The sequence below is a fragment of the Brienomyrus brachyistius genome, chromosome 8 (assembly GCF_023856365.1).
Source record: "Brienomyrus brachyistius isolate T26 chromosome 8, BBRACH_0.4, whole genome shotgun sequence".
NCBI lineage: Eukaryota > Metazoa > Chordata > Actinopteri > Osteoglossiformes > Mormyridae > Brienomyrus > Brienomyrus brachyistius.
The window spans coordinates 17,417,614-17,444,400 of record NC_064540.1 but is presented as its reverse complement, the minus strand read 5'-3'; the positions used below and the strand labels follow the sequence as shown (position 1 = coordinate 17,444,400).

The 26,787-nt window shown below is 43.3% G+C and overlaps 1 protein-coding gene across 14 annotated transcripts in view; it reads right to left on the bottom strand.

The window, feature by feature from the left end:
* agrn (agrin) overlaps positions 1–26,787 on the bottom strand; it is a 188,766-nt gene that overhangs the window by 76,750 nt on the left and 85,229 nt on the right. For 11 of the 14 annotated variants that reach the window (XM_049022950.1, XM_049022952.1, XM_049022957.1 and 8 more), the window contains one exon: positions 7,289–7,504. The exons of 2 other annotated variants lie outside the window; for them this stretch is intronic. In XM_049022950.1, coding sequence (XP_048878907.1) covers positions 7,289–7,504 — 216 coding nt within the window. Of the gene's footprint in view, positions 1–7,288; positions 7,505–26,410; positions 26,428–26,787 lie in introns of those variants that run through there. One more of the 14 variants, XM_049022961.1, reaches the window with a different exon arrangement.

The following is a 26,787-nucleotide window of genomic DNA, read 5'->3' as shown; positions in this document are numbered from 1 at the left end:
GACACATAATTAAAACATCTACTTTGATAATGTGAGACAAAAGTCAGATTAAAAAAAAAAAACCTGAATAGCTTTTACTGGAATTTAAATAAGTCAATCTTTCCTCTTCATACCCTCTCATAGATCATTAGTATGTCTCGTGCGTTGCATTTCAAGAAGCCTGATTCCAGTGATGCATAATTCAGGTAAAGAACAGTGAGAGCCAATGGGACATAGAGATTTAATTCACAGAAACAAGCCATCAGGTGCCTTAACAGCCAGTGACCTGCACCTGTCAACCCAGCAACCGTCGTATCGCACGGTCAATTATGTTCATGTCAAACAGTGCTTCCTGCACGCTGCCAAACCCTTATTCTGACTTATTGTCTTTTCGCACATCCCTCTGCAGCCCCCCATAATGTGCTACCTATTTATTATTTAATAGCCCACTTTTTACCGTTATTTTGTCTTCGGCAGCACTGCACTGCTGTTTGTCCAAAACCCCCCCATGCACCTGTGCCACCCCACCCCCAGCAACTACAGCATGAAAATTTCTGTCTTATGGCATGAGAATTTCAAGTGACTCCTTGTCAGATATTCAAAGCCTTGTCTTTACGCAGGTGATGCAGGGAACACAGAGTCAGGGTTGGATTTTCCTGCTTTGGAAGCCATTCTGTCAGGTGAATAATAAATTTCACCGTCACAGCAGGGAGTCTTTATTTATCAATTCAAATTATTCACACTTGTTTCTCAAACTGTGCCTCTCGCTACATGTCGGAGACAAAAATAAATGTTGGGGCATTCAGATAGTAAATTACTATCATTTGTGTTTTTGCAGCATACAAAACAATAAGCGAGAAAGCCTGGAATGATGCCATTGTTGTAGACTCATGAAAGAGGAGATAAAAAGGCACATGGAAGAGAAAGAGATGTTAGCCTGTATCTACCAGGCAGCCAAAAGCAGCACAGCCCAAGGGGCAAAAAGAGATGTTAGCCTGTATCTACCAGGCAGCCAAAAGCAGCACAGCCCAAGGGGCAAAAAGAGATGTTAGCCTGTGTCTACCAGGCAGCCAAAAAGCAGCACAGCCCAAGGGGCAAAAAGAGATGTTAGCCTGTGCCAATCAGGCAGCCAAAAAGCAGCACAGCCCAAGGGGCAAAAAGAGATGTTAGCCTGTATCTACCAGGGAGCCAAAAGCAGCACAGCCCAAGGGGCAAAAACAGATGTTAGCCTGTGTCTACCAGGCAGCCAAAAAGCAGCACAGCCCAAGGGGCAAAAAGAGATGTTAGCCTGTGCCAATCAGGCAGCCAAAAAGCAGCACAGCCCAAGGGGCAAAAAGAGATGTTAGCCTGTGCCTACCAGGCAGCGAAAAAGCAGCACAGCCCAAGGGGCAAAAAGAGATGTTAGCCTGTGCCTATCAGGCAGCCAAAAAGCAGCACAGCCCAAGGGGCAAAAAGAGATGTTAGCCTGTGCCAATCAGGCAGCCAAAAATCAGCACAGCCCAAGGGGCAAAAAAAGATGTTAGCCTGTGTCTACCAGGCAGTAAAAAAGCAGCACAGCCCAGGGGGCAAAAAGATATGTTAGCCTGTGTCTACCAGGCAGCCAAAAAGCAGCACAGCCCAAGGGGCAAAAAGAGATGTTAGGCTGTGCCAATCAGGCAGCCAAAAGCAGCACAGCCCAAGGGGCAAAAAGAGATGTTAGCCTGTATCTACCAGGCAGCCAAAAGCAGCACAGCCCAAGGGGCAAAAAGAGATGTTAGCCTGTGTCTACCAGGCAGCCAAAAAGCAGCACAGCCCAAGGGGCAAAAAGAGATGTTAGCCTGTGCCAATCAGGCAGCCAAAAAGCAGCACAGCCCAAGGGGCAAAAAGAGATGTTAGCCTGTATCTACCAGGCAGCCAAAAGCAGCACAGCCCAAGGGGCAAAAAGAGATGTTAGCCTGTGTCTACCAGGCAGCCAAAAAGCAGCACAGCCCAAGGGGCAAAAAGAGATGTTAGCCTGTGCCAATCAGGCAGCCAAAAAGCAGCACAGCCCAAGGGGCAAAAAGAGATGTTAGCCTGTGCCTACCAGGCAGCAAAAAAGCAGCACAGCCCAAGGGGCAAAAAGAGATGTTAGCCTGTGCCTAACAGGCAGCCAAAAAGCAGCACAGCCCAAGGGGCAAAAAGAGATGTTAGCCTGTGCCTACCAGGCAGCAAAAAAGCAGCACAGCCCAAGGGGCAAAAAGAGATGTTAGCCTGTGCCTAACAGGCAGCCAAAAAGCAGCACAGCCCAAGGGGCAAAAAGAGATGTTAGCCTGTGCCAATCAGGCAGCCAAAAATCAGCACAGCCCAAGGGGCAAAAAAATATGTTAGCCTGTGTCTACCAGGCAGTGAAAAAGCAGCACAGCCCAGGGGACAAAAAGATATGTTAGCCTGTGTCTACCAGGCAGCCAAAAAATAGCACAGCCCTAGGGGCAAAAAGAGATGTTAGCCTGTGCCTACCAGGCAGCGAAAAAGCAGCACAGCTCAAGGGGCAAAAAGAGATGTTAGCCTGTGCCTATCAAGTAGCCAAAAAGCAGCACAGCCCAAGGGGCAAAAAGAGATGTTAGCCTGTGCCTATCAGGCAGCCAAAAATCAGCACAGCCCAAGGGGCAAAAAGAGATGTTAGCCTGTGTCTATCAGGCAGCAAATAAGCAGCACAGCCCAAGGGGCAAAAAGAGATGTTAGCCTGTGCCAATCAGGCAGCCAAAAAGCAGCACAGCCCAAGGGGCAAAAAAAGATGTTAGCCTGTGTCTACCAGGTAGTGAAAAAGCAGCACAGCCCAGGGGGCAAAAAGACATGTTAGCCTGTGTCTACCAGGCAGCGAAAAATCAGCACAGCCCAAGGGGCAAAAAGAGATGTTAGCCTGTGCCTATCAAGTAGCCAAAAAGCAGCACAGCCCAAGGGGCAAAAAGAGATGTTAGCCTGTGCCTATCAGGCAGCCAAAAATCAGCACAGCCCAAGGGGTAAAAAGAGATGTTAGCCTGTGTCTATCAGGCAGCAAAAAAGCAGCACAGCCCAAGGGGCAAAAAGAGATGTTAGCCTGTGCCCATCAGGCAGCCAAAAAGCAGCACAGCCCAAGGGGCAAAAAGAGATGTTAGCCTGTGCCAATCAGGCAGCCAAAAAGCAGCACAGCCCAAGTGGCAAAAAGAGATGTTAGCCTGTGTCTACCAGGCAGCCAAAAAGCAGCACAGCCCAAGGGGCAAAAAGAGATGTTAGCCTGTGCCTATCAGGCAGCCAAAAAGCAGCACAGCCCAAGGGGCAAAAAGAGATGTTAGCCTGTGCCTATCAGGCAGCCAAAAAGCAGCACAGCCCAAGGGGCAAAAAGAAATGTTAGCCTGTGTCTACCAGGCAGCGAAAAAGCAGCACAGCCCAAGGGGAAAAAAGAGACAGCCTGTGTCTATCAGGCAGCCAAAAAACAGCACAGCCCAAGGGGCAAAAAGAGATGTTAGCCTGTGCCAATCAGGCAGCCAAAAAGCAGCACAGTCCAAGGGGCAAAAAGAGATGTTAGCCTGTGCCTATCAAGTAGCCAAAAAGCAGCACAGCCCAAGGGGCAAAAAGAGATGTTAGCCTGTGCCTATCAGGCAGCCAAAAATCAGCACAGCCCAAGGGGTAAAAAGAGATGTTAGCCTGTGTCTATCAGGCAGCAAAAAAGCAGCACAGCCCAAGGGGCAAAAAGAGATGTTAGCCTGTGCCTATCAGGCAGCCAAAAAGCAGCACAGCCCAAGGGGCAAAAAGAGATGTTAGCCTGTGCCAATCAGGCAGCCAAAAAGCAGCACAGCCCAAGTGGCAAAAAGAGATGTTAGCCTGTGTCTACCAGGCAGCCAAAAAGCAGCACAGCCCAAGGGGCAAAAAGAGATGTTAGCCTGTGCCTATCAGGCAGCCAAAAAGCAGCACAGCCCAAGGGGCAAAAAGAGATGTTAGCCTGTGCCTATCAGGCAGCGAAAAAGCAGCACAGCCCAAGGGGCAAAAAGAGATGTTAGCCTGTGTCTACCAGGCAGCGAAAAAGCAGCACAGCCCAAGGGGAAAAAAGAGACAGCCTGTGTCTATCAGGCAGCCAAAAAACAGCACAGCCCAAGGGGCAAAAAGAGATGTTAGCCTGTGCCAATCAGGCAGCCAAAAAGCAGCACAGCCCAAGGGGCAAAAAGAGATGTTAGCCTGTGCCTATCAAGTAGCCAAAAAGCAGCACAGCCCAAGGGGCAAAAAGAGATGTTAGCCTGTGCCTATCAGGCAGCCAAAAATCAGCACAGCCCAAGGGGCAAAAAGAGATGTTAGCCTGTGTCTATCAGGCAGCAAAAAAGCAGCAGAGCCCAAGGGGCAAAAAGAGATGCTAGCCTGTGTCTACCAGGCAGCGAAAAAGCAGCACAGCCCAAGGGGCAAAAAGAGATGTTAGCCTGTGCCTATCAGGCAGCCAAAAATCAGCACGGCCCAAGGTGTAAAAACAGATTTAGCATGTGTTAAGCCCAAGGTGAAGAAAAAAAGGCTATTTTAAAACCACATACTTGACCAGCACCATATGACATCAAATATTCTGCCATGGAAAAGCAAAAATTCTTATCAGAATAATTTGCTTGTATCTATTAATCAATAGAAACCGTAGCGAGGAGTAATGAGTCACTGTGAATGAAGAAAAGCCAGGATCACCCAGGATCTTCAGATGTACGGACAACGCAGCGCACTTGGTAGAACTGCCATGCAGTCGCCTTCCTCTTCCAGCTGACTAAGGAGCCCATTCAACAGGCTCATAGCTTAAAGGTAACCAAACGAGGCGAATGTGACCCTGATGATATCAACGACTGTGTGAGAGTGCAGAATCCACAGAGGGGCTGTATGTCTGGATAAGTCTATAGCTCCAGGAAGAATAGCCCTATTAATGTAGATAATAATGTGCTCCGGGTTACACAGTGCAGGTGCAAAGACACGTTTGGTCTCTGCAGCATGTATATTTAGAATCCTGCAGGTTCCAAAGTAGATAACAGTGATGATGGTGGAGAGTAGGGGGTTGGTGTTTGTGTGTGTGGTGGGGAGGAACACTAGGAGAGAGGCAACCATGACAACATCGCTCAACCGTAAAAAGCTGTAGGCAAGAACTGCTCACAGACAGGATCTGTGACAGGTAAAGAAAAAATAATTAAGGGCAGGGAAGACATACAGTATACTGAAATACTGAACATTATTCAAAACATAGAAGCCGAATCTTTTAAATATTAATTAATCTTTTAACCAGAGCTATAGTTTATCACTGTCAAAATATATTTCTCAACTGCCGTTTAAAGGAATTTCCAAAATGCAAGAAAAACCTTTAACTCGCCACTGAATTTGAAGGAGTACAAAAATCCAGACAAGTGTCTCAAGTTTTACCGAGTAATTCTGGTTCCTATTATGCTTGATTTGTTGATATATTAATCAGATATTGTTGTGTAAAGTGATCTAAAGACGGTTAACACAAATCAGCAAAATAAAGGCAAGAAAAGGTTGTTCCCATATTGGAAAAGAGATAGCTTTATATTTCGCTGCGGTGGAAGAGAATTAATTTGTTTTCTTTTTGGTTTTCTATTTACAAATTACCGCTACGAATTGCACTATTCTGACTTATCATCTAGTAACCCTAGAAATGTCCCTCAGGTACCTTGGCCTTGATTCTAGGTCGCCTAGATCTGTGTCCCCAGTTTTTACTCAGAATCAGGACATAAAGGTGACACATCAGACCATTTCGCAGACATTTCACTCTCCCTAGAAAAATACACACGCCCCCGGATGGCCAGGTCACGGAAACCGGGGCTCGTCTGTGAAATCCGTCTCATCTCTCCTCCTTATTCCTTCATCACTGACTTCCTCTTAGCTCCTAGAGTCCACCTAGAAACTTTTTGACACACACACACTGGGATCATTTTTTACTGACATTAGTAGAATATTCAATAGCGTTCAATCAACTGCTTTTGCAAAATAACGACAACTTTAAATTCCTCCCCTTTGAATTTGATATCTTTTATCCGAAAGTTTCTCACCCAGCTTGAGTTAGGCATTCAGAAACCAATTAAGGAGACCGGGGTATGGAAAATAAATGCGCTCTCCCAATTTCAATCAGGCCCCGTAAATTACACTGCAGTTACCCACTGTTGAGCGAGGCCAAAAAGCAACAAAGAACGACTGAAAAAGCCTTTTTCTTCTCTTGCTGTGTGATCAGGCTGACTTCTGCAGCATTGAAACACCAGTCAGTAATTGGGCAGAAGGGCACTGCCCGTGGTACATAACCGCACAAGGCGCTGGGGCTGTAATGTTGAGCTGAAACTGCTTAAATGAGTAGGACCCCCAGCATCAACCCTGTCACAGTCCCACATCAGCCCCTTGCCACCCACAGTGCGACTGAGACAAGGCCTGGATTGTAGAATTCTCTCCCCCATCCAACTAACTAGGGTGACTCATTTAGCTTCAAGCAAGACATGGTGGCAGACCCCCCCCCCGGTCTGCTGACTGTTATCCATTGTTGTTCAGTCACGTCTCCAGTTCAGTAGTTCAGTTCACCCACTGAACTGCTAAATCTGAGCAAGTGCTGCTCATCTTTTTAGTTTAATCATTTCCGACAACTGGGGTCACTCAGAAAACAATATCTGAATGACAATGATATTTGTCTTTTGTTTATGTCCGTAAAACATAGTGTAAAAAAAAGACATAAGTTCCTAAGACATAAGCAAAAAATAAATAAATAGGTCATTTATCTGATCCACATTAAGCTTGTCAGAATATCAGTGTCAGCCCTGTGTTTCTGGACCCGGTAGATTCAGTGAGCGGTTTAGCTGAAGCCCATTTTAAGCGCCACGATCGCTCTAACACAAGCAGTAATTAAGGCTCGTTAATGATGCAGTAAGATGTTCACCTGCACGGATCATGCTGGGCTGTGCCAATCACTGAGTGTGATTGGTAACACGGCACCTAAGCGGGCAGCATGGAGGTACAGGACAATGCATGCTGTGTAAACTGCTTCACTGGATTTCATTTAGTGATGATCACATCAGTCCTGTTCCATTCTTCAGGATGCAAGCCCACAGGTCCCAAGGCTCTTGTATGATGATGATGATGATGATGATGATGATGATGATGATGATGATGATGGAACACACACCGATCCCGCAGGCACATTGTTCTGAGACTGATGCACACTCGCACTGAAACATCTCAACACAGTGGTGAGGTCCAGCAGATACAACAGAGGACAGTGTGGATGACGCAGAAGACATGCCAGGGAAAAGGCTACAGAGCAGGTCTGTAATGGTAGGGGGGGTACATGTGTACTCACCACAGGGCCCCTTGCGCACCACCTTGAGCCTCCTCTGCATGCTGCACTGCGCCTTCTCCAGCTCACACTCATTGGAGTAGGTGGAGTTGTCGGAACCGCACACTGGTGCCACCACCAGGGGGCACACTGTCCTCTTACACACGCAGGTCCCTTTGGACTGGTCTGCTGGGTCTCTCTCGCACACTGCCCCAAATCCACAGAGCATCCCCCGACAGCCTAAAAGTACAAACATAACCGCTCCATGGATTCGTGTGCAGTGCCACACTCATATCATAAACACAGCACCAAAAAGATTCAAATAAAATAAAAAACGAAATTATTAGTAATAGGTCTAATCTATAGACTATAAATATATACTGCAGATAGGAGTTAATATCCGATGGTAGTATTACTGAATCCCTACAATCTCCGCCATTTATATCTATGACTGTAGTGATATGTCTGTGTGTGTGTGTGTGTGTGTGTGTGTGCATGTGTGTGTGTGTGCGTGTGTGTGTGTGTGCATGTGTGTGTGTGTGCGTGTGTGTGTGTGCATGTGTGTGCGTGTGTGTGTGTGTGCGTGTGTGTGCGTTTGCATTTATTGTATATAAACAAAGGAGAGTGACAGTGTCCCACCACATGACTTGGCCACCTGGCCTAAACACAGCAAAAATGGTCTGGTAGGAGTTTGACCTGTGGGTCCACCTTCAGGACAGCTGGAAAAGCATCTCAGGAGGCCAGCTCATGAAACCATAGGTAAGACAGCAGGGCCAGACCTCCCCTGGAGCGATTACGTTTAAGGACCTTGCTCAAGGGCCCAAAGGTCGAATTATTCTTATATTAATCCACGGCTTTCTGATGTGTGGCCCCAACATATACAGGGACTGTTTACTGGAAGTCTACCAGCAACCCACCTTTTTCTCACAACCCGATATTCCTAATTAAATGTCCTCAAATGAAGAATGTCCCGCTTCTGTAGACGCAGAGGCAATTAAACATTTCTAAGCAGAGTCTTTAAAAATACAGGAGCCACAATGGGTGAGATTCAGCCCACTGCAAGCGATGGCTGCTGCTCAGCATTAGGTGTGAGGAGCCTCCCAGCTATATTTGGCTGCCACCTCCCGCTGGTGTCACTCATCAGAGCAAACATCACGACGCAATAACACCACGTGCAGCAGCAATGGCGGCCGATCGTCGTATGTGCATCGCATCCCTGATGGAGTCTGGTTAAATAATAAGCTATCGCTGGTGATCCTACACAACAGAGGTGACATGAATAAGGCTTGGAAATTGCACTTATAAATATCATAACAGGCATCAGGCTTGACGATACGGGTAGATGTACAGCACAGGTGTGACTACGGCAGACAGAGGCGAGACAGAGCAACGCGGCAGTGAACTGGAAGGAACGAAATCAGGAGAGCGGTAAACAGGGTGGAGAGCAGATGGAATAGCGTGAGGCCTAAGATGGGAGAAATTAGGGGGCTGGGAGAAAATGAGGGAAGGTGCTTTTAAATTATACTCATGCTCACAGTCTCTTTGCCAAGCTGGCAAAGTGAAAAAGAGCATGAGAGAAAGGAAGAGCAGGCATGAGAGAGAGATAGCAGGGTCTCAGGAGAAGGGAGGCGAGAGAGAGGATGAAGAAAATCACTTCATCTTCATTACTGCCAAGAAAATAAAGTCTAAGAATAACAGGACTTATATAAAAGGGAAAAAAAATGTGAAAAACAGCATGTTATACAACAAGGCCATCACCATCACAGAAGTCACAGAACTGCCCGAAGTGTGAAGTTGGATTGAGAAGAAGGGTGACAACAAGAAAGGCCTTCACCGTCACACTCCATGCATTCTTAGGTACTTTTTGTCATTACTGATTATTTTGTTAAGGCCATTAAATTCTGCATTAATTCATGCCTCATGAATCAAAATTCAAACATTCTGAGGGACGGATGGATGTTACATGCACCAGTGAAATATGAAATTTCACAAACAGCAAATTATGATGCAACTTCTTAACAGTGAGGGCAATACAGTTTTAGTCTGCAGTTTTGAATGCAGCACAGTTTGCTGTGATGAGCCTACATGGTGATCTGCATTTTCACATATAATATTACAAAAAGAGGAAAAACACAACAATGCCTGAATTAATAAAAAATAAACATTAAACTGAATGCTCAAGGATTAGTGACCAGAATGTCATGAGCAAACAGAAAATGACTCCCTTTAACTGAAAAACTCACAAAATATTGAAAGCCCAGAGACAACATTTTTTTTCTACACCAATGCTCTGAAAATTGCTGATAGTGTGACGGTCTGGGTGTTTTTCAATATGTGTACTTGACTGTCTTTTTGTTCTTGAGTACCGGTTTTACACCATCTTCCATTACTGAAGACCAGTTCCAATACTCAAGAACAGAAGTACAGAAGATAATAAAAATCCCTGCGTGTCATTCTTGCCTCACCCAAAATATCAAAGATACATCAGCTGTATCCTCCCCAAACAGGAACAATCCCATGATTCACGGCGCCCCAAGTTCATTCTTGGGAGGCACGGTAACAAGACCCCTCTTGAAAAGACCACAAGTACAATCTTTGTGTTTTTGGTATTGAGACCCACCCATGTGTCCTGCAATGGACTCATAACTGACACCTCTCGCATTATGCTTTCTGGGTAGACGCTCGGATCATCACGACCCCGTCGTTGTTAAGTGTTGAAGTGACTCTGCAAGTTAGGATCCTGAACCTCAGATCAGAAGGTCAGAGTTGTTCCAAGGCCTGGATGATCCTCACTTCTAGACTGTTTTGGGCAATAGCATGTGGTAAATAAACATCATGTAAAAGATGTATGAATGGATGGTTGAATGGAAATATTAAACTACAAAATCCCGCTGATTGCTCATTCTCCGTTACCTACTGTTCATTAAATATTCCATGCCAGCTCTCAACCTCAACTCTGAACTTTGTTTTTGGAACAAAAGACACCCACAGACCTTGTAATAAGGCCTAAATAACGATAGCAAATCAATCCAACTCACTATTGTACTCCAGTGGATTATAAAAGCTTGGAAAACATTCAGCACCACTGTCTAGGGAGGGCACGTGAACACCAGGAATGATTTTACTGACATTACCAACCAAAAGGCAACTACATGTGTAGTTTACAAACAATAAAATCTTTGAAATTGTACCAGGACAGTATAAAACAAACTGAGTGAATGTAAAGGCAGACGGCATGACGGTAAGAAAGCCTACACTGCAGCCAGACTTTTTTTTGACTGGACACACAGCACTTCTCTTACTCTACATCTTCAGCACAAACGCAAGCACAGCATCTCCAAAAATCTCACCTCTTCCCTCGATGTGTGAATAACAAACTGCTCAGTAGGCATGTGACATATGGTGCAGAAGTGCATCCATTGCCATGAGCCTCTGCTGGAAGCTCCTTCTCAGCTGGCCTCCAACGCCTTCCAGACGCTGCTCTCCTCCTCACCGCCCTACCCTCAGCAGACTCTCTCTTCCCTTCTGTAAGTTTCCTTTGGCTTCCCTACATTGTTTTGCCTCTCTTGCATACCTTCCCATCTGTTATGCTCTCATGTCTGCATTCCCTCTTCCTGTCCGATTCACCTTAACTAGGGTGACCAGATAATTTATGTCAAGGTCCTCCTGTCTGAGATACTTCAGGTTTTGCAGACTACTTTAACACTTTAAGGCTCCTGTGCTTGGCTAAATAGTTCAGTTCTTCTTGTGTTTTGACTGGTTTCTGCTCTTGACTGAAAGACTCACTCAGCTGTTTCACATTAACATTAGTGACACATGCATGATTATAGGAGACTGGCCAATCAGCACACAGCAAGAACTCAGTGCTTAAGTGAAATCCAGGTCCTTCTGTCTCAAACAGTTGCTTACAAATCCTGTCCCAGCTCCAAGCGCCCTCCCTGACATCTGATTACCCCCCCTTAGCATATTTTTGGACTGTGGGAAGAAGCATGCAAACTCCACACACATGGAACCACAGCAGAGACTCGAACCCTGGTCCCAAAAAGGTGAAGCAACAGTGTTAACCACCGCGCCAGTACATCAGAACTTCCATCCTTGTATTTTCCATTCCTGCTGATCCATTAGAGGGTCGCCATGACCTTGCAAACTCTTGAAAACAGCTTGCATGAGCTTGTAGGCTGGGAAACACGGTGCAAAAGGCAGAGAACATCCCACAGAAAGTGCTAATCCATCACATGGTTCACGCTGCAAAGCACTATGGGCAATTCAGAGACGTCTAACCACATGCTTATGGCCAAGAAAGTAAATTGAATTAGTCAAATAAAATGCACTCAAAGGACAGGAGAACAGAGTGAGGGTGGGATCCCCTCTCATCACGTATCTAATCACTCTTCTGATGTTAAAAGGACAAAACAGATAAGCAGATATCCCTCTTAGTCTCCATGTCATTGCTTATCAAACAGCCAATAAGTTTAATATTAACCTAAACCTTGCACTCAGCCAGACGACACTAATTCCAACCCATTCAAAATGTTGGCTATTTGGCAAAAGTGTAAAAATTGTGCTTGGGTCACACCATCAACCAAAGCTTTTTTTAATACCATGAAATCAGAACACAGCTGACAGTAACTAAACAAGCGCGGCTTAAATGTTTAACCTGAAAATTGGGCACGAAGCTCCAGTCATTGTCCTGCTGATACCAATGCCACTGTTCCTCATCTGCTTCACCGCAATCAATTTACCAAAAACACAGAGACACACTCGCGTGCATCCATATCAGGGAATGGACCTACTCCCCTGTGAGGTGCAGCTCTGACCACATGCTGCCCACCACACCAGTCCGATCGATACATCCAGCTGCCTGGATCAATAGCATCATAAATCACTTCATTTTCTTCTTTTCTCTCCTCCTGCGGCCATGCTGGGCGGAGAAGGTGTTTCTCAAAATAAAGCCCATTAAAGCCCATTGAGTAATTCAACACGAGGGCTCTCCTTTGACTGCTGTTGGATAATGCATTTTGCTTCTTCTTTCCCTGCAATACTCCTCAGCAGCGAATGCAGTGTATCTCCATCACTGTTTCTTTTTCCCCCAGGTGCAGCCAGCCTGTCTATCCATTACATCCAAAAAACTCCTTGTGATGACAGAAATGCGAGAACTTCCCGTGTGGCACAGTTCCATTTGAGGGAGTTTACAGATGGACATACCTTGTCAACACAAAACACATCCTTAAACATGCTGCTTTGTCGGGGCATCGGTCTCTCTCTATATGCTGGGAGAGCAACGGGGATAAAATTTGATCAAGGAGAATGATATTTCATCTCAGCTTTTGACCCATGTATCTCAGCTGAAGAAAACAATAAATACTCTCTGACTAGAAAAGTATGGCGACGACGATCATCACTTTGTACATTTGGGGGCACAAATAACTTAGTTACTCAGTTACTACTTAAGACAAAGTCATGAACTAATATAGTTCCCGCATGAAATACACAAACTATCATTACTGTTTAAATGATGAACGAACATGGGATCAGTATGTAACTAGCAATTAGTTACAGGTTCATTAATGCATTAAGTGTGCACTATATTTGCGCCAACTCACGTAAAGTGTTACTGTAATTTTTTTATGACTAAAAGAGAGAGAAATCCTTCGTTGATCACTGAGGAATCCTGTTTACCTGGAGTGTATTAATTAAGCAGAGTGCACTAAAGATTTTTTGTTAGGTAGTGATCAAGAACAACAGTAATTGTACAATACAAAAGACGATTATATGGTACAAACAAATGGAGTCAACAAAAAGAATCAGCCTTTGCTAAGGTAATGATCACACGCAAAGGCACACAAACTATTAAAGATATTTAAATAAAAGAAAATGGACTACTGGTTTGAGTCTGGTCTCACCCTGTGTATGTGTGTGTGTTGATGGATTATGTTTATATTACATTATGGGGACCCAACCTGTTATTTTGGTGTTGTGGGGGCCATTTTTCAGGTCCCCACAAAAATCTGTGAATGCATTCAAAAAACTAAAAATGCCTAAAGTATCATATTTAGTTTGGTTACTTATGGTTAAGTTTAGGACTGGGTAGGGGTTAAAGTATAAGGAATTGAAATATATTATTTGGTGTAGGCAATCGAAATAAAAAGCAGTAATAATAATATTACGTAATGCTACTTCTGGTACTCCTACTATTTCCAGTATTACAGATGCTCCTCTACTTATGAACGAGCTATGTTCCGAACAGCAGTTCGCAACTTGAAAAGTTGTTATTCAACATCATTTTAAGGGTGTACACAAGTACAAAGAACTAGTATGCTGGGAGTACGCACGCTACACTGCTGTGCAGCAGGAGTAGCGGCCAGAAGTCGTACTGGGTGGAATTGGTGTGAAGAAAAAAAAAATGGAAACAGGAGCCCAATGAACATAATTTGGACTTACAGTCCTCTTCGTTCGTATGTCCGAAAGTTCATAAGTTGAAAGTTCGTAAGTATAGGAGCGTCTGTACTCGTTTGTGTGTGTGTGTGTGTGTGTGTGTGTGTGTGTATGTGTGCGTACTTGTGTGGAGGTTATGTATATATTGCATTGTGGGGACAAATGTGAAAAAAAAGAAACAAAAAACATGTTATTTTGACGTTGCTGGGATGATTTTTTTGATCAACACCAGGAGAAACTCAATTTTATTAAAATCTGTCACTGCAATCAAAAAACTAAAAATGCTACAAGTCCTGCATTTTGTTTGGTTACTTTTGCTTAAGGTTTGGCCTGGGTAGGGTTACGGTTGTCATATCGGGATTAGAGTTTTCCCCATAGAAATGAATGGAGAGTCGCCATAAAGATGTAATTACACACCTGTGCGTTTGTGTATGTGTGTGGTTGTGTGTGGCTGGACTGCCTGTGGTTCTGGGGTTTCCTCTGTCTCTTCCAGTTCCCCCCACAATCCAGAGATATATGGTTTGGATGGACTTGCATCTAATTTGCGGTACGTGCGCAGTGCCAAAGTCCAGGACTGCTACAGCCCTGCACTGGATAATTACATGGATTCAGGAAGAACGACAGAAGCTCTGTAAGCCACAGAAAAAAAGCCACTGAAACACAAGTGATAAACTCAACTAATACAATAACAAGCATATCATTTGAAGGCCATGGGAAGTTCCATTTTTTTCTACCTTTTCACAAACAAAATCTTTTAGTTTTGGTTCTGGATGACAGGACATATTAGTGTGAGCACGAAGCCACAGCACAATGAAATGTAATTCATTCGACAACCCACACATCAACACAAAAGTGTGAATTACTCGAATACAGATCTGGCAGTGTCACCTGCACAATATTAAATATGTTACTGGTGCTCCATGATCTAAACCCTTGTAATCAAAATTTGCTAGCTTGGTAAAAATTGTATATTTGTTTTTAGAAGCATTATGTTACAAAAGAGATACAGATGTAAAAATGTAAAGCTACTCATAAATGTATGTATACAAAAAGGGTGACACTGTGATCATATTTTCAGACTTTGTACGTGTCCGAATTGATGGTGACCTGAAAGGGCCCACTGTGTGTTTGTGTGGGTCATACATAGATTATATTGAGGAGACCAAATATCCCCACAACGTGGTAAAAACCTTTGAGGAATGTGGTAAAAATTTTGAGGAAATTCAATTTTATAAATATCTGTGAACGCAATCGAAAAACTAAAAATGACAAAAGCCTTGAATTTGGTTTGCTTACTTATGGTAAAAGTTAAGGCTGAGTAGTGGTTATGGTCGTCATGTTGGGATTAGGGCCACGTCCACAGGAATGAATGGACGGTAACCACAAAGCATGTGTGTGCACATGGCCTGCAATACATTGACGAGCCCTCCAGAGTTTTCCCTGCTTTTTGTGAGCTTCCTGTTCCTCACAGATACAATATAAATTCAGTAGTTTAAGAGGCACCCATTCGCACAGACATGGTTTCACATTGGTGCTACTCAATAAAAAATTACACATGATTAATAAAAAAAAAAACACCATTATATTCTGTTCCAAACCTGTGAAAAAGATGCGAAAACCGTGACTAAATTAGTAGCAGCATACAGAGAGATCCTGCCAACCACTTCATTTACGCTTAAAACAGCCAAAAGGTGGCACCTGTCAATGGGCGATAAAAACCGCTACGGCAGTTACAGATCCTTTACCCAATTAGTCATGTACAAAATGAAATTACTGACAGCCCATTGCTTAGTTTCACTAGGACATGTAACTTCTGAAGGAGTTCAGTACTGTTGTTACGAACACCAGAGCCAGGAATTCTATGGAGACACAAATGACCCACGTACACCTGCTGAAATGCAGTGCGCCAAACATACGGTAAAAAACCACCTTTGCCAGAAGAAATGACCGATTCCATGCTTGCTATTAACGAGGAACTGCTGAAAACCGGGGGATCTGGTATTTTGAAAAATAGGACCATTGTACATTAAGGCATTAATTAGAGTTCCAAGCTGGGTTATATGAAGGAGACAGTCAAACAGACATGATTAGGTCGATCTCAATGTGCTCTAGGCTACTAAATGTAAATGATGCTTAAAAGAAAGCACTGAGATTGAGTCAAGGCAATGGTGTGCTGGGTATTCATGTTTTTTGACCCATAAAACACAACTCAAGATTTATTCATAGGTTTTTATATTACTACTGGGGTTTTTGACCTGCTGAGAACAGATTTTAATGTGCTGCTCGCCCACTGGGTCCCTTCAGGTCCGCCTGAGTCCACTACAGTAGCATCTGTAGGAGCTACCATTATGGGGAGTGCAAGCAGTGCATTGCAGGGAAAAGGAAAGGCAACCCACCCATCCATCCATCCACAAATCCATCCATCCACAAATCCATCCATCCACCCATCCATCCATCCATCCATCCATCCACTTATCCAGAACTGCAGTGGAAAACTTAAGCACACAGGGGCAATTTAAAGAGGCCAGCTGAATGACAAGTATTTTAATTGGGGGGGGAAGCCAGAATTCCTGTAGAAAAGGCACAAAACACAAGGAAAACACGGAATTTCAGTGCACGAGAGCTATAATTTAGAATTACGTGGCAACAGAGATGTAAAAACATTTTTTTAGCTGAGCCACATATATATAACTCTAAAATGAGAATACTTATTTAACACTATAAAAATCAAAAGCATAAAAAGAAAATTTGCAAGGTCATAACATCTTGATAACAAAACACTTAACATTCAGCATAATATAATACCAAAGAGTGTATCCATCTATCTCTGCATCCTGTAAACGGTTATTCAGTATGGGATGGTGGGGGGCTGGAGCTTATCCCATCGGGCATGGGGCACGAGGCGGGGGACTTCCTGGACACGACACCAGCCCTTTGCAGGACGCATGCACAGATTGACACGCTACGGATGCCATTTTGCTAAACCGCATGTGGGACCATGGGAGGGAGTTTGAGAAACACGAGGAAAACACGCAAACTCCACACATGTCATGAGGGCAAGACTCAAACCTCCAACCCTGACAGTTTAATGCCAGAATTCCACTCGAAGAACACACAGCCGTGGCATGTACCTATGAATGGGTAGCACAGAGACAAGCAAGGCTGCACAGCGCCTGCTTATGTGCTGTTGCTATGTGAAGAGGTCGAAGAACAGCTGCAGTGCTGTGCTACCCTTACCCCAGGCAAACTTACCCCACACAGGGGACAGATGGATGGCCCCAGCACTCCAGTCACTGTGCCATTTGACTCCCTGCACACTGAAGCACCAGTATACTCCCAGTCACTGTGCCATTTGACTCCCTGCACACTGAAGCACCAGTATACTCCCAGTCACTGTGCCATTTGACTCCCTGCACACTGAAGCACCAGTATACTCCCAGTCACTGTGCCATTTGACTCCCTGCACACTGAAGCACCAGTATACTCCCAGTCACTGTGCCATTTGACTCCCTGCACACTGAAGCACCAGTATACTCCCAGCACTCCCAGCACTCCCAGCACTGCCACGAAAAGGCCTCCCTCCCCAAAGCCCAGATTTTTATCATGGAGCCTTTTAAAGTGAAAGCCTGGTTTGCAGCCAATGGCGCGGGGCACTGGCTCCTATTAGGCAGCCTAAAAGAGGAAGTACTCAGGCTCTAATTAGCGGATACGCTCCTCGGGTACCGCTGACGCCCGTGGACGAGGAGCAAAAGGGGCTGCTTCCGTTTCCACCCCCAGCGGGGACTCGTTTGCTGGAAATACACCACAGGACGGTGATGAAACAGAAGGGCAATCAGCAGCAACTTGGGACACCTGTGCGTTACACAACCAGGCTTTCATCAGATCTATCCTGTGGGAAGTCCTTCAATCTCACGATAAAATGAAAAAAAATATATATATAGAAAATCTATCTCGTGTGTAATTTTTTCTTCGCAGAAATTCAAATCTCAATTAAAACGGTTACGGGTAATTTGGGTAATTTATGGCAATGGAATGGATGTAACATTAGCATATGCAGAACACTAGTAATTATAAACTAAGTGCTGACCGCTTTGGTCACTGCGCATAAGCCCGAGTCTCTTCGCACTGTCACAATGCTGCCTGTCATTGTACGACGATCCCACCTTCTACCGACAGGCAAACCTTTTACGGCCGAGTAAATAGCACTACACTGAAATGTGGATTTGTTTTGTTTATATGAGAAATCTGAAATTAGTAAAAAAATAAATAAATCATGTGTGATGTCAAGGCAACATAATACGCCAAATATAAACGCAACGAAGGATGTAGAAAATGACAAGCCCGTCACTAAGCTATGATGTGGAGATAACCAACAAGAAGTGTTATGGTAGGGGGTGCTGAGATGACTCAATTATCCCTCCTCCCCTCCCGTTCCCAGAAAAGGGGCCATCGCCAATTAGGCTCTCGCCTGCCCCATTCTACTCTGTCTGCTGTCTGCCCCCCACCCAACCCCAATGATTATGGAAGGCATTAACCCTCATCTATATTTCATGGTACATGTTTCTACGACACAACTGCCCCTCCTGCTTTGGAAGGTGGGGAGGCACATGCAATCGGGTCGAGGGAGCCCGCCGACTCGGAGCCGGGGCCCAGCCACACTTCCAGAGGGCCTCGTCGGAGAGGGAAAGGTCAGCATGAATTGTGCATGAGGTCTGGGGTGGACGTTTCCATGGAGATTGAGTAAGGGTCTAGCCTGGCCCCAGCTGGGCCACTTTCTCACGATGCGAATCGGTTATGGAATTGGTGGAACCGGCTCACATATTTACCAGGAAATAAGATGCTCATTTCCTCACACCATTTTTTTCCTACAGTTCATACTAAAAAACACTATCAAATTGATAGCTGGTTAGGAAGAAAAACAGAAAACCACCTGTCACAAGCGGAGAGCTCAACAATGGAAATATGGAGACACAATGGACATTCGCTGCAGCTAGAAAAACACAAGACCTGCTACTGCTACCTCATCAGCTCCTGCCATTTTTCAGCCATCTGACCAGTCAAATGGATGAGCTATGAGTACCAGAATATTAATCACCTTTAAGAGCTGAAACTAGTAAAGTGTGGGCTGTACTGTATGTGGCTCAGTGGATTACAGCTCCGCAAGGTCATAGGTTCAAATCCTGTAGTGGGCAAAGTGGTTTTACGGTTGAGCCTTTGAGCAAGATCCTTAACCCCAACTGCTAAAAGGATTGTCTGACCTTGCTTCCTCAACATCTATGTCACTTTGGATAAAAGCGTCGACTAAATGAATAGATGTCAAGTTAAAGAAGTTTAAAATTAAATCTCTTGAGGTAAGGTTAAATATCAAATGAATGCAGATGCAAACACTCACCAGGAGCAGCGACAAATTCACGTGACACATATGTCAAAAGCATCTTATGTCTTATGTCCCCTCCATAAGCTTAACTACAAAACATACATTGTATAAAGTTTTTTCCAGAAGATAAATTTTTAAACTTAGGATCCTTAGCTCAGCGTTACTCTTGTCACCGGAAAATCCTACAATAGAAAATAGCAGCTATCTTTCAAAGCATTACTTGCGCCTCGTGTGAGCTGACCAAGAGGTCCCATCACACCAGGACAATAACGGATAGATAGAGAGCGCGGGAAATTGGAAGCCTTCAAAAACAAGAAGACAATGAATCAGATATAGGGCACAGGGAACCGTGCCGAGACTCAGAAGCGCTGATAAAACCTGGCAGTTTCAGCAATTTTGCCATCTTATTCCAATCTCTGGCTGAACTAAAACGATGAACAGCCCGAAGAAGCACTACGTGTGGCGTTTTTAGCTCAATATAACTAGCAGATCTTGTGTTGTAGACTCAGGGAGGTTTGTTACATGTGGTGAACCTAATAAAGATTCCAAGATAATAATGAAGTGATAAATTCTGTATTCGGTGCACAACAATAGCCAATTAATGAAAAAATGCAAAGTAAAATGCTGAATCCTACAGATTTGCTGAAATGCCTCATGTCTGAATGGCAGAGGATAAATAGGCCCAGTGTCTATAACTTTTTTCAATTTCAACTGTATTATAAGGCCATTATTTTTGAAGCAACCTATATCTTTCACCCGGACCAGGCCAGCTATTCATTTTAGAAAATATCTTTAGTTATAAAATACACTGGACTCATACCGGTAAACTGTATTCAGGAACAGTTTCTGTAAACGCACTGTAGTGTAACTTCCAACCTAACTGCAGTCCAATTACACAGCCGTCAGACTCACAGCGGCCTTAAAGTCGGGGCAGCAGCCGGTGTATTGCGGTGTTTCGCATCAGCTTACGTACACCCTACAGTGAAAGGCTGATGTTTCCAAAGTAACCATTATATAGACTCAACCCCAGAGTTATCATATACTTTTATGCCCTAAAAAATACTATGAGCACTGAAAGGATCAAAGACAACCTTACGCAAAAGAAGCAGTAATCATCATTTGTCTGAGCCAAAAGAAATTGTGCCTAGAATCACTTTGGACAGTGAAAATTAGTTTAAGGCTCCACTCCAAATAATATCCCACAATGGAGAGGAAATCACTGTTCGGTTTTACCAGGGAGACGACAGCTCTTCAGATTGGATTCATCACAATTTGGGCCTTTTCCTTTGCAGCTCCATCAGATGCACTTGTTCTCAGAGCATCCTGCTTGTTACTTATTCATTGCAAAGCTGAGCTGCTCGGGGCTGAACTGGGCTCCCGCTCTCTGAAGCCTAAATAATATATTTATTTTTCCTGTTTCTGGAACGCAGACCAGTGAAACCCAACCAGCAGCATGTATTCCATGTATATATGTTTTGTTTTTTAATATAATTGGGTACTGAAAGTGGATGAATGGATGGCCTGTGTCAGCATCGGGCTGTGAGTTTGTGTGTGTGTGCGTGTGTGGGGGGGGAGTTACAGGCCAAAATTTGATTATTTCATACATTCTTCCTCAGCTGCATCTTAGCAAAAACCTTGATGCAAACTAGCAAGCAGTAAAAGTAGCATTTTATATATTTTTTCATGATTGCTAATTTCCACTTTATTCCAAAGTGCTTTTTTGTCCTCACATTCACCAGTCTTTATCTTTTCATGGCGCTAATTAGAAACTAGGAAGTTTCAGAACCTTATTTTTAAATATAGGTATCTGTAATGTCATGCTTAAATTATTGTACTGCCAGTCAAAGAGAAATCTCTGGTGTGTACACGCACGTCTGGGTCTTCCCTACATGACTAGAAATACACTGATAATTTGCTGAGCTTATCGAATTCCGCTTTTAACCAACAAATAAAATTCAGAGCCACAAGTCAAAAGGCACGTTTTCTTTTCAAATTCATAGTTCAAAATGCGTAAGATGTTTTTGGATGTGAAAGACTTTGCCTATAAAAATATGAGTCACGTATACCGTCTGTGTGGAATTCACATTTAAAAAAATTCATGTAGACTCAGCTGGAAAGCCAGTGTTGATGTCAGCGATGTGAAATGCAGAATTTTCCTGTCGCTGTTAGAAATTCTTTGTGCGAGGAGACTATCTGTGAACACGGTTCTCCTGAACAGCTACGAGCTGGTGGCAGCAGAAGGCCGTAGCTCTGTGCCTCTTGCAGAGCTGCTTCCTGTCCCACCTGGGGCTGGGGAACATATGGCGCGACTGAAACAGACGGGCGCTTCTGCGGGAAGAAGTCACACCCCTTTCACTGCCTGACAAACTCAAAAAGCAGATCATGCATACATGGAAAGTGACCTCACAGGCTCCTTAATAATGATCCATAAATAAAATCTTGTCACTGCAATACGGATAAACCAGAACCAGGGGAAAATCTCTGCAGTGGCTTACTTTAAATATTGCAGAAAATGCGGCCAGTTTGCATTGTCTGGTGGGACTCTGCTCATGCACAGAGGTATCAGTGTGGCCATTGGCTGCATGGTATGTGTGCAGTCTGCTGAGAGGAAGCTCATCGACCTCTGACCCCCTCATCTAGCACAATCCTGAGAAAACACAGGGCCCAGCAGTGTAAAAGTCCCTTCAGAAAACAGGACTTTTAATGTTTTGGGTAGCTGCGTACAGTAGGAAGCTCCTGACAGTTTGCACCACAAAAAAAACATACTTCTTTGCTATGAAGCTCATATCAATTTGATCTCAATGTGAAAAGCAGGATATTTGCAAGACCCTGATCAGGATATGTGGTTGGAAGGGAAAACATGACATATAGCCATTAAGGACATAACTTTAACTGTGCTAATCGGAAAATATTTTGAAAGTTTCCCAGCTATTTCTCATGCATACGAAAAGTAGAGCCAAATGCTTTGATTAATTAAGCCACCCTCAAACAGACATGCTTTGGAGATCTACACGAACATATCAGAGAACGCAATTATCCAAATCTCATCCTGAAAGACAAATTAATATCATTTTACAATTGCAAAATGTGATCTTTGCACCTGAGATAGCAAACTTATGGCTAGAGGGCACTAATATCTGCTTGTACTCTAGTTACCAGACTGCAAAACCCTGTTCCTCTCTTCATTGTCATATGGGAAGATGTGCAATTATTTAAAGACTTTAAAGGTGAATAAGGCAAACAGAAATGAAAAGACAAACACGAGGTGTAAAAGGATGAAAATGAGCGGGAAAAAAAATAAACAACTTGGGGCTTTTAAATTTCAAACTTGTCACTGGAATCATTTTTAAGAAAATAACCTGACAAAAGAAACATTATATTTTGAGATCTTTTTAGCCCACAATACTAGCACACAAATCATCTCATTCGCTTCCATTTAGTTCCCAAATGTAGTGAAGCAAACTCACCAAGGCAACTGTTAAATCAAAGTGGTGAGTTTGTGTCCTCTGGAGATCAGTCTATCAAATTCAAAAGCTATGAATCATTTGGTTTAACAGAAAATAGGCAAAGAGATCAAATGATCTAGCACATGGGAAGATATTTGAAAAAGCATCCATGTGTCTTTGCTTGCTATTCTTATTATTATGATTATTGATTATTATGATGATGATTATGATACTGAGGATTTAGCAGAATAGGATATAAACACTTCACATACAGAAGTAATCCTGCCCTCTATTCTAACATTTTATAAGGCTTGTACTATCCTACAGTCTTTACAGAAATGAAATCCAAGTTATTAATATCCCTGTCTGTTTAAAGCATTTTACATCAAGCAATAAAGAATACAAACTTCAAGCCCAAAACAGTCTGTCCACCTCCATGCATATTATATGGTCCGTAGTGCAGTCCTGTCCAAGAAGTGCTGCCCACAGCTAAAAGTTCTCATTTTTTATACTTGGGTGTTCAGTCGCATGCAGTCCAGGCCCAGAAAAGCATGGCATCAGAGAGTATAGTAGGGTTGCCTGTAAATGTGTCTGAAGTGCTGTTGCAAGATAGAAGAAGATAGAAGCTCTTTGGATATTTTTTTGCTTTTAGTATTATTTATGTTGTCTCAGTGGGATTTGCCTCAGCTTCCAGTTTTGAGTACAACGACGAACTGGCTCCTTTGAGTTGCTACTTGCTGCAAACAGATCATTTGTGGGTTTCTGGCTGGAGCTGTGAGAAATGGCCTGAAACATTACAGCCCACACAGCTGACGGGCTGCTCTCCTTGGAGCCAGCGCTCAGGGGCAGCCCTAGGAATTCCATCTGTCTGCACACCAAACCCTCACTAGAGTAGCCTGCTTCAGCGCCCATGAGAAACACATTGCTCATGCGGTGCAACCTTAGCTTTTTTCCCCCCTCCCTTTCCAGGGTTAAGATAAAAATTCAATAAAAGGAGTTACTGTAAGCGTTCCATCTGACTCCCCAGCGCTTTGACGGCCTGCCTCGTCTACTGTGGACATGACGGTAGCTTTCATTATGCAGATGAGGCTGATCTGGGCCACTTCTCTGCAACACGCCCATGTCTGCATACAAAACAGACTCTCTAACCACTCTCTAACAATTAGACACTCTAAGGCAGTTTCCATTAAAGCAGCAGGGCTTCTTCCTCCATAGCTTTCTCGTGGTCATTAGTTTATTTACAAAAGGGTTCGCTAGAAGATCTGCATCAAAATTAAAGAAGGTAATTCCAAACTTAGGCCATGCAGAACAAAGAAATCAGAGAACGGTGTTCCTTCCAAATAAAATAAGATGCGTAAACACTATTTCTTAAACTTTATATATCTGAAATCATTATTATTTGTCCCCTATTTTCTTGACAATGTTCACACATGTCACAATTTTAAATAAAAATGCCAGGCTATTGTGAATTACAATTAGCTTTTCAAATTAAGTGGTCAAACCTCCAGAGATTTACAGCTGTGGCATTCCAGACTGATAAACTCCTAGAAATGATCCTTCCAACCACTAGGTGGTGTCTGCGAGCACAGAGACAAGGAGATTATAAATCGGCTCAGATTGACAGGCATTATTGCCAGGACAGCCTGTGGAAATGAGGTAGTGAAGCAGCATCTCATGTCTTAACAAATTTGATCTTAAATTGGAGTTATTGTTCCAAAAAGACTAGAAAAACCCATAAATATAAGACAATAATTGGTGCTGGAATATCCTTTCATTCACTTGACATAATTTATGCAGCCATTAATTTATTATCGTACAAACTTCATAACCGTTCTGAGACGTAAATCAAACTGGCTGCCCAGCACACACAATGACAAAAAAGAACACTTTGTAGATAAGGAAAAGCTTTACGTTTAGGAAAGGTTCAGATTGGCCAAGTAGACGGAGGGTAGCACAATATTTGGGGCCTTTCTATCATCCTGTTAAGGATCTTAAAAGCGAGCTACAATCCAAAGTGCATTAAGTGAGCTTTTCCAAAAAAAGTTATAGCTGTTAAACTGAGATGCACTGCAAATCATCAGGTGATCAAAAGGCAGACTTCTCCCCCCCATAAGTCATTTGTGTCCTCATAATGTACTTGTATCTGGTATTTGTTCTGTGAATACTCACAAAACTACATGATACAATTACCCATTCCAAATCAAATCCGCATGCATACTTAGAAATACTGATGCAAATGTATAGAGTACAACTGTGTATGCGACAACTAAAACTTTGATCGATTGATTGATTGACACATCACGTTTGAGATACATCCTGGTTGCTTACCTAACATCATGAAGCATTCGTATTAACTTTGGCGTCTCCCCTCATTCAAAAGCATACAAAAGATGCTAACAAAGAACATTTTATAAAATGTCAATCACAAACGAAAAAGATGCATCCTAGCCCACGGACAGATCCATACAAGTATATTTTTGTTTTTTTTCTGCTCTACTGTTCTTGAATAACTCGTACACACACTGTAGCACATACCCAGATAAACAGTGATGCACTGTATTTTGCATAAAGGCATCTTCACTACCATTATTGCACAGACACCCATAAATATAGTTTTAGACTACTTATTTTAGATAAAAACAATGGCTTCCAGGCTATTCTTTTTAATAAAAAATTTAAACAGCAATCTGTTATGAAAAGGGAGCTTGCCACAAAAAAGCTGGTAATCCAATGACTGTTTCAGCAATATACACTTAAATGCTATTAAGAGGCACCTTCTCCTTTCTGGCTTGAGGAACTGGGACATACAGTACTAGTTAATGCAAAGGGGATTTGTCTTTCCAGAGCTTTGCTGCTTGAGTGGAATCTCACAAAGACGATAAAATATCAGCTGACACATTTTCCACGTTTAAGATACATTAACATCTATCATGAGTACACAGAGATCCCTAGAGTGGCTACTAGTGGTATTAACAGGTAATTTACTCTGAGCTATTCATCATTACGATGTTGGTTATGTGGTGCTCCTATAAACCATTTTCAGCAACAATGAGCAGACTGTCTCGTGACATACAGTAACACCCACGGGCTTATTCTCAAATGAAAGCCACACCTCTCAGGTAGAAAAGTCTGTAAAGACATCTGTCAGTCAATCTGTAGTAACCAGTTAGCATAAATCTCCCACAATTTCCAGCACCTGCTTCTTGACTTCCAGTCTCTTCACCAGAGCATTTGAGGTGATCGTCTTGAACAGCACTGACATCCGGTGCTGACTTTTGCTGTCACACACTGGGAAACGCACAGCGATGACTCACGCCAGAAAATGTCCAGACATGCTAAATTTGTTTCTTCACTTTTGAATTAATTAGCGCTACTAACTTAATCTTGAATCTTACATAAGAGTTATGCATTATGTTAACAAGCTTTGTAAGTGTGAAAAAAAGGGAAATTTCTCTGAAAATTTTAAGTGGGTGTCTGCGTTTGCATATTAAAAGTTTGTTCTAATAACGTGACGAGCCCCTCGAAAAAGCACCCTCTGAGGTCCTCTGCAAGGTTTTGCAACACTTAGACGTTTTAATGTACACTCTGCATAGCCATGACCGCAAAGCACCCGTTCACACCTTCTTCACATCAGAGTATCGCTCCATCCTAAGCACCCATAAGATGACAGAGATTTTCAGCTCTATTGTGCAAAATCTGCGACATGAAAAGATTTAATTAAGATAGCAGACTTGCTGTGATTAATTCTGCTCCTCTAAGGGGCGAGAGTCTCGCTGTCAAGAACACAGCAAGAATTGAATTAATTACAGGAGGAACTTTTTCGGAAAGGGAATGAAACAGGGAACACCCGGCTTCGACACCACATTACGGTATCAAATCTTGTCTTACTTTAAAACGTCGAGATTTCGTGATGAAGCTCACAGGAAGCAGTGTCCTCCTCGTTTGAATCCTGCCTCCGCCGTGGTTGTGTGTGTGAATTCCGCATAATATTCCAGCTGCAGGTGTGTTTTCTCCCCAGTCTGAAGACAAACACTTAGGCTAATTTGTGTCTGTAAATTGCCCACAGAGTATTTCTCTGTGTGTGTCCTGTGATGGACTGGCATCCCATCCAGGATGTACCCCTGCCTTGTAATGTACTGCTGCCTGGCACAGGCTCCATGGCAGTTAAAAGCATAGGTGGGTAATTCAGGTCCAGAGAGTAAAAGTCCAGACCAGGATTTTGTTTCAACATCAACAAAAAAAAATATTTTGGCATTTTTGCATAA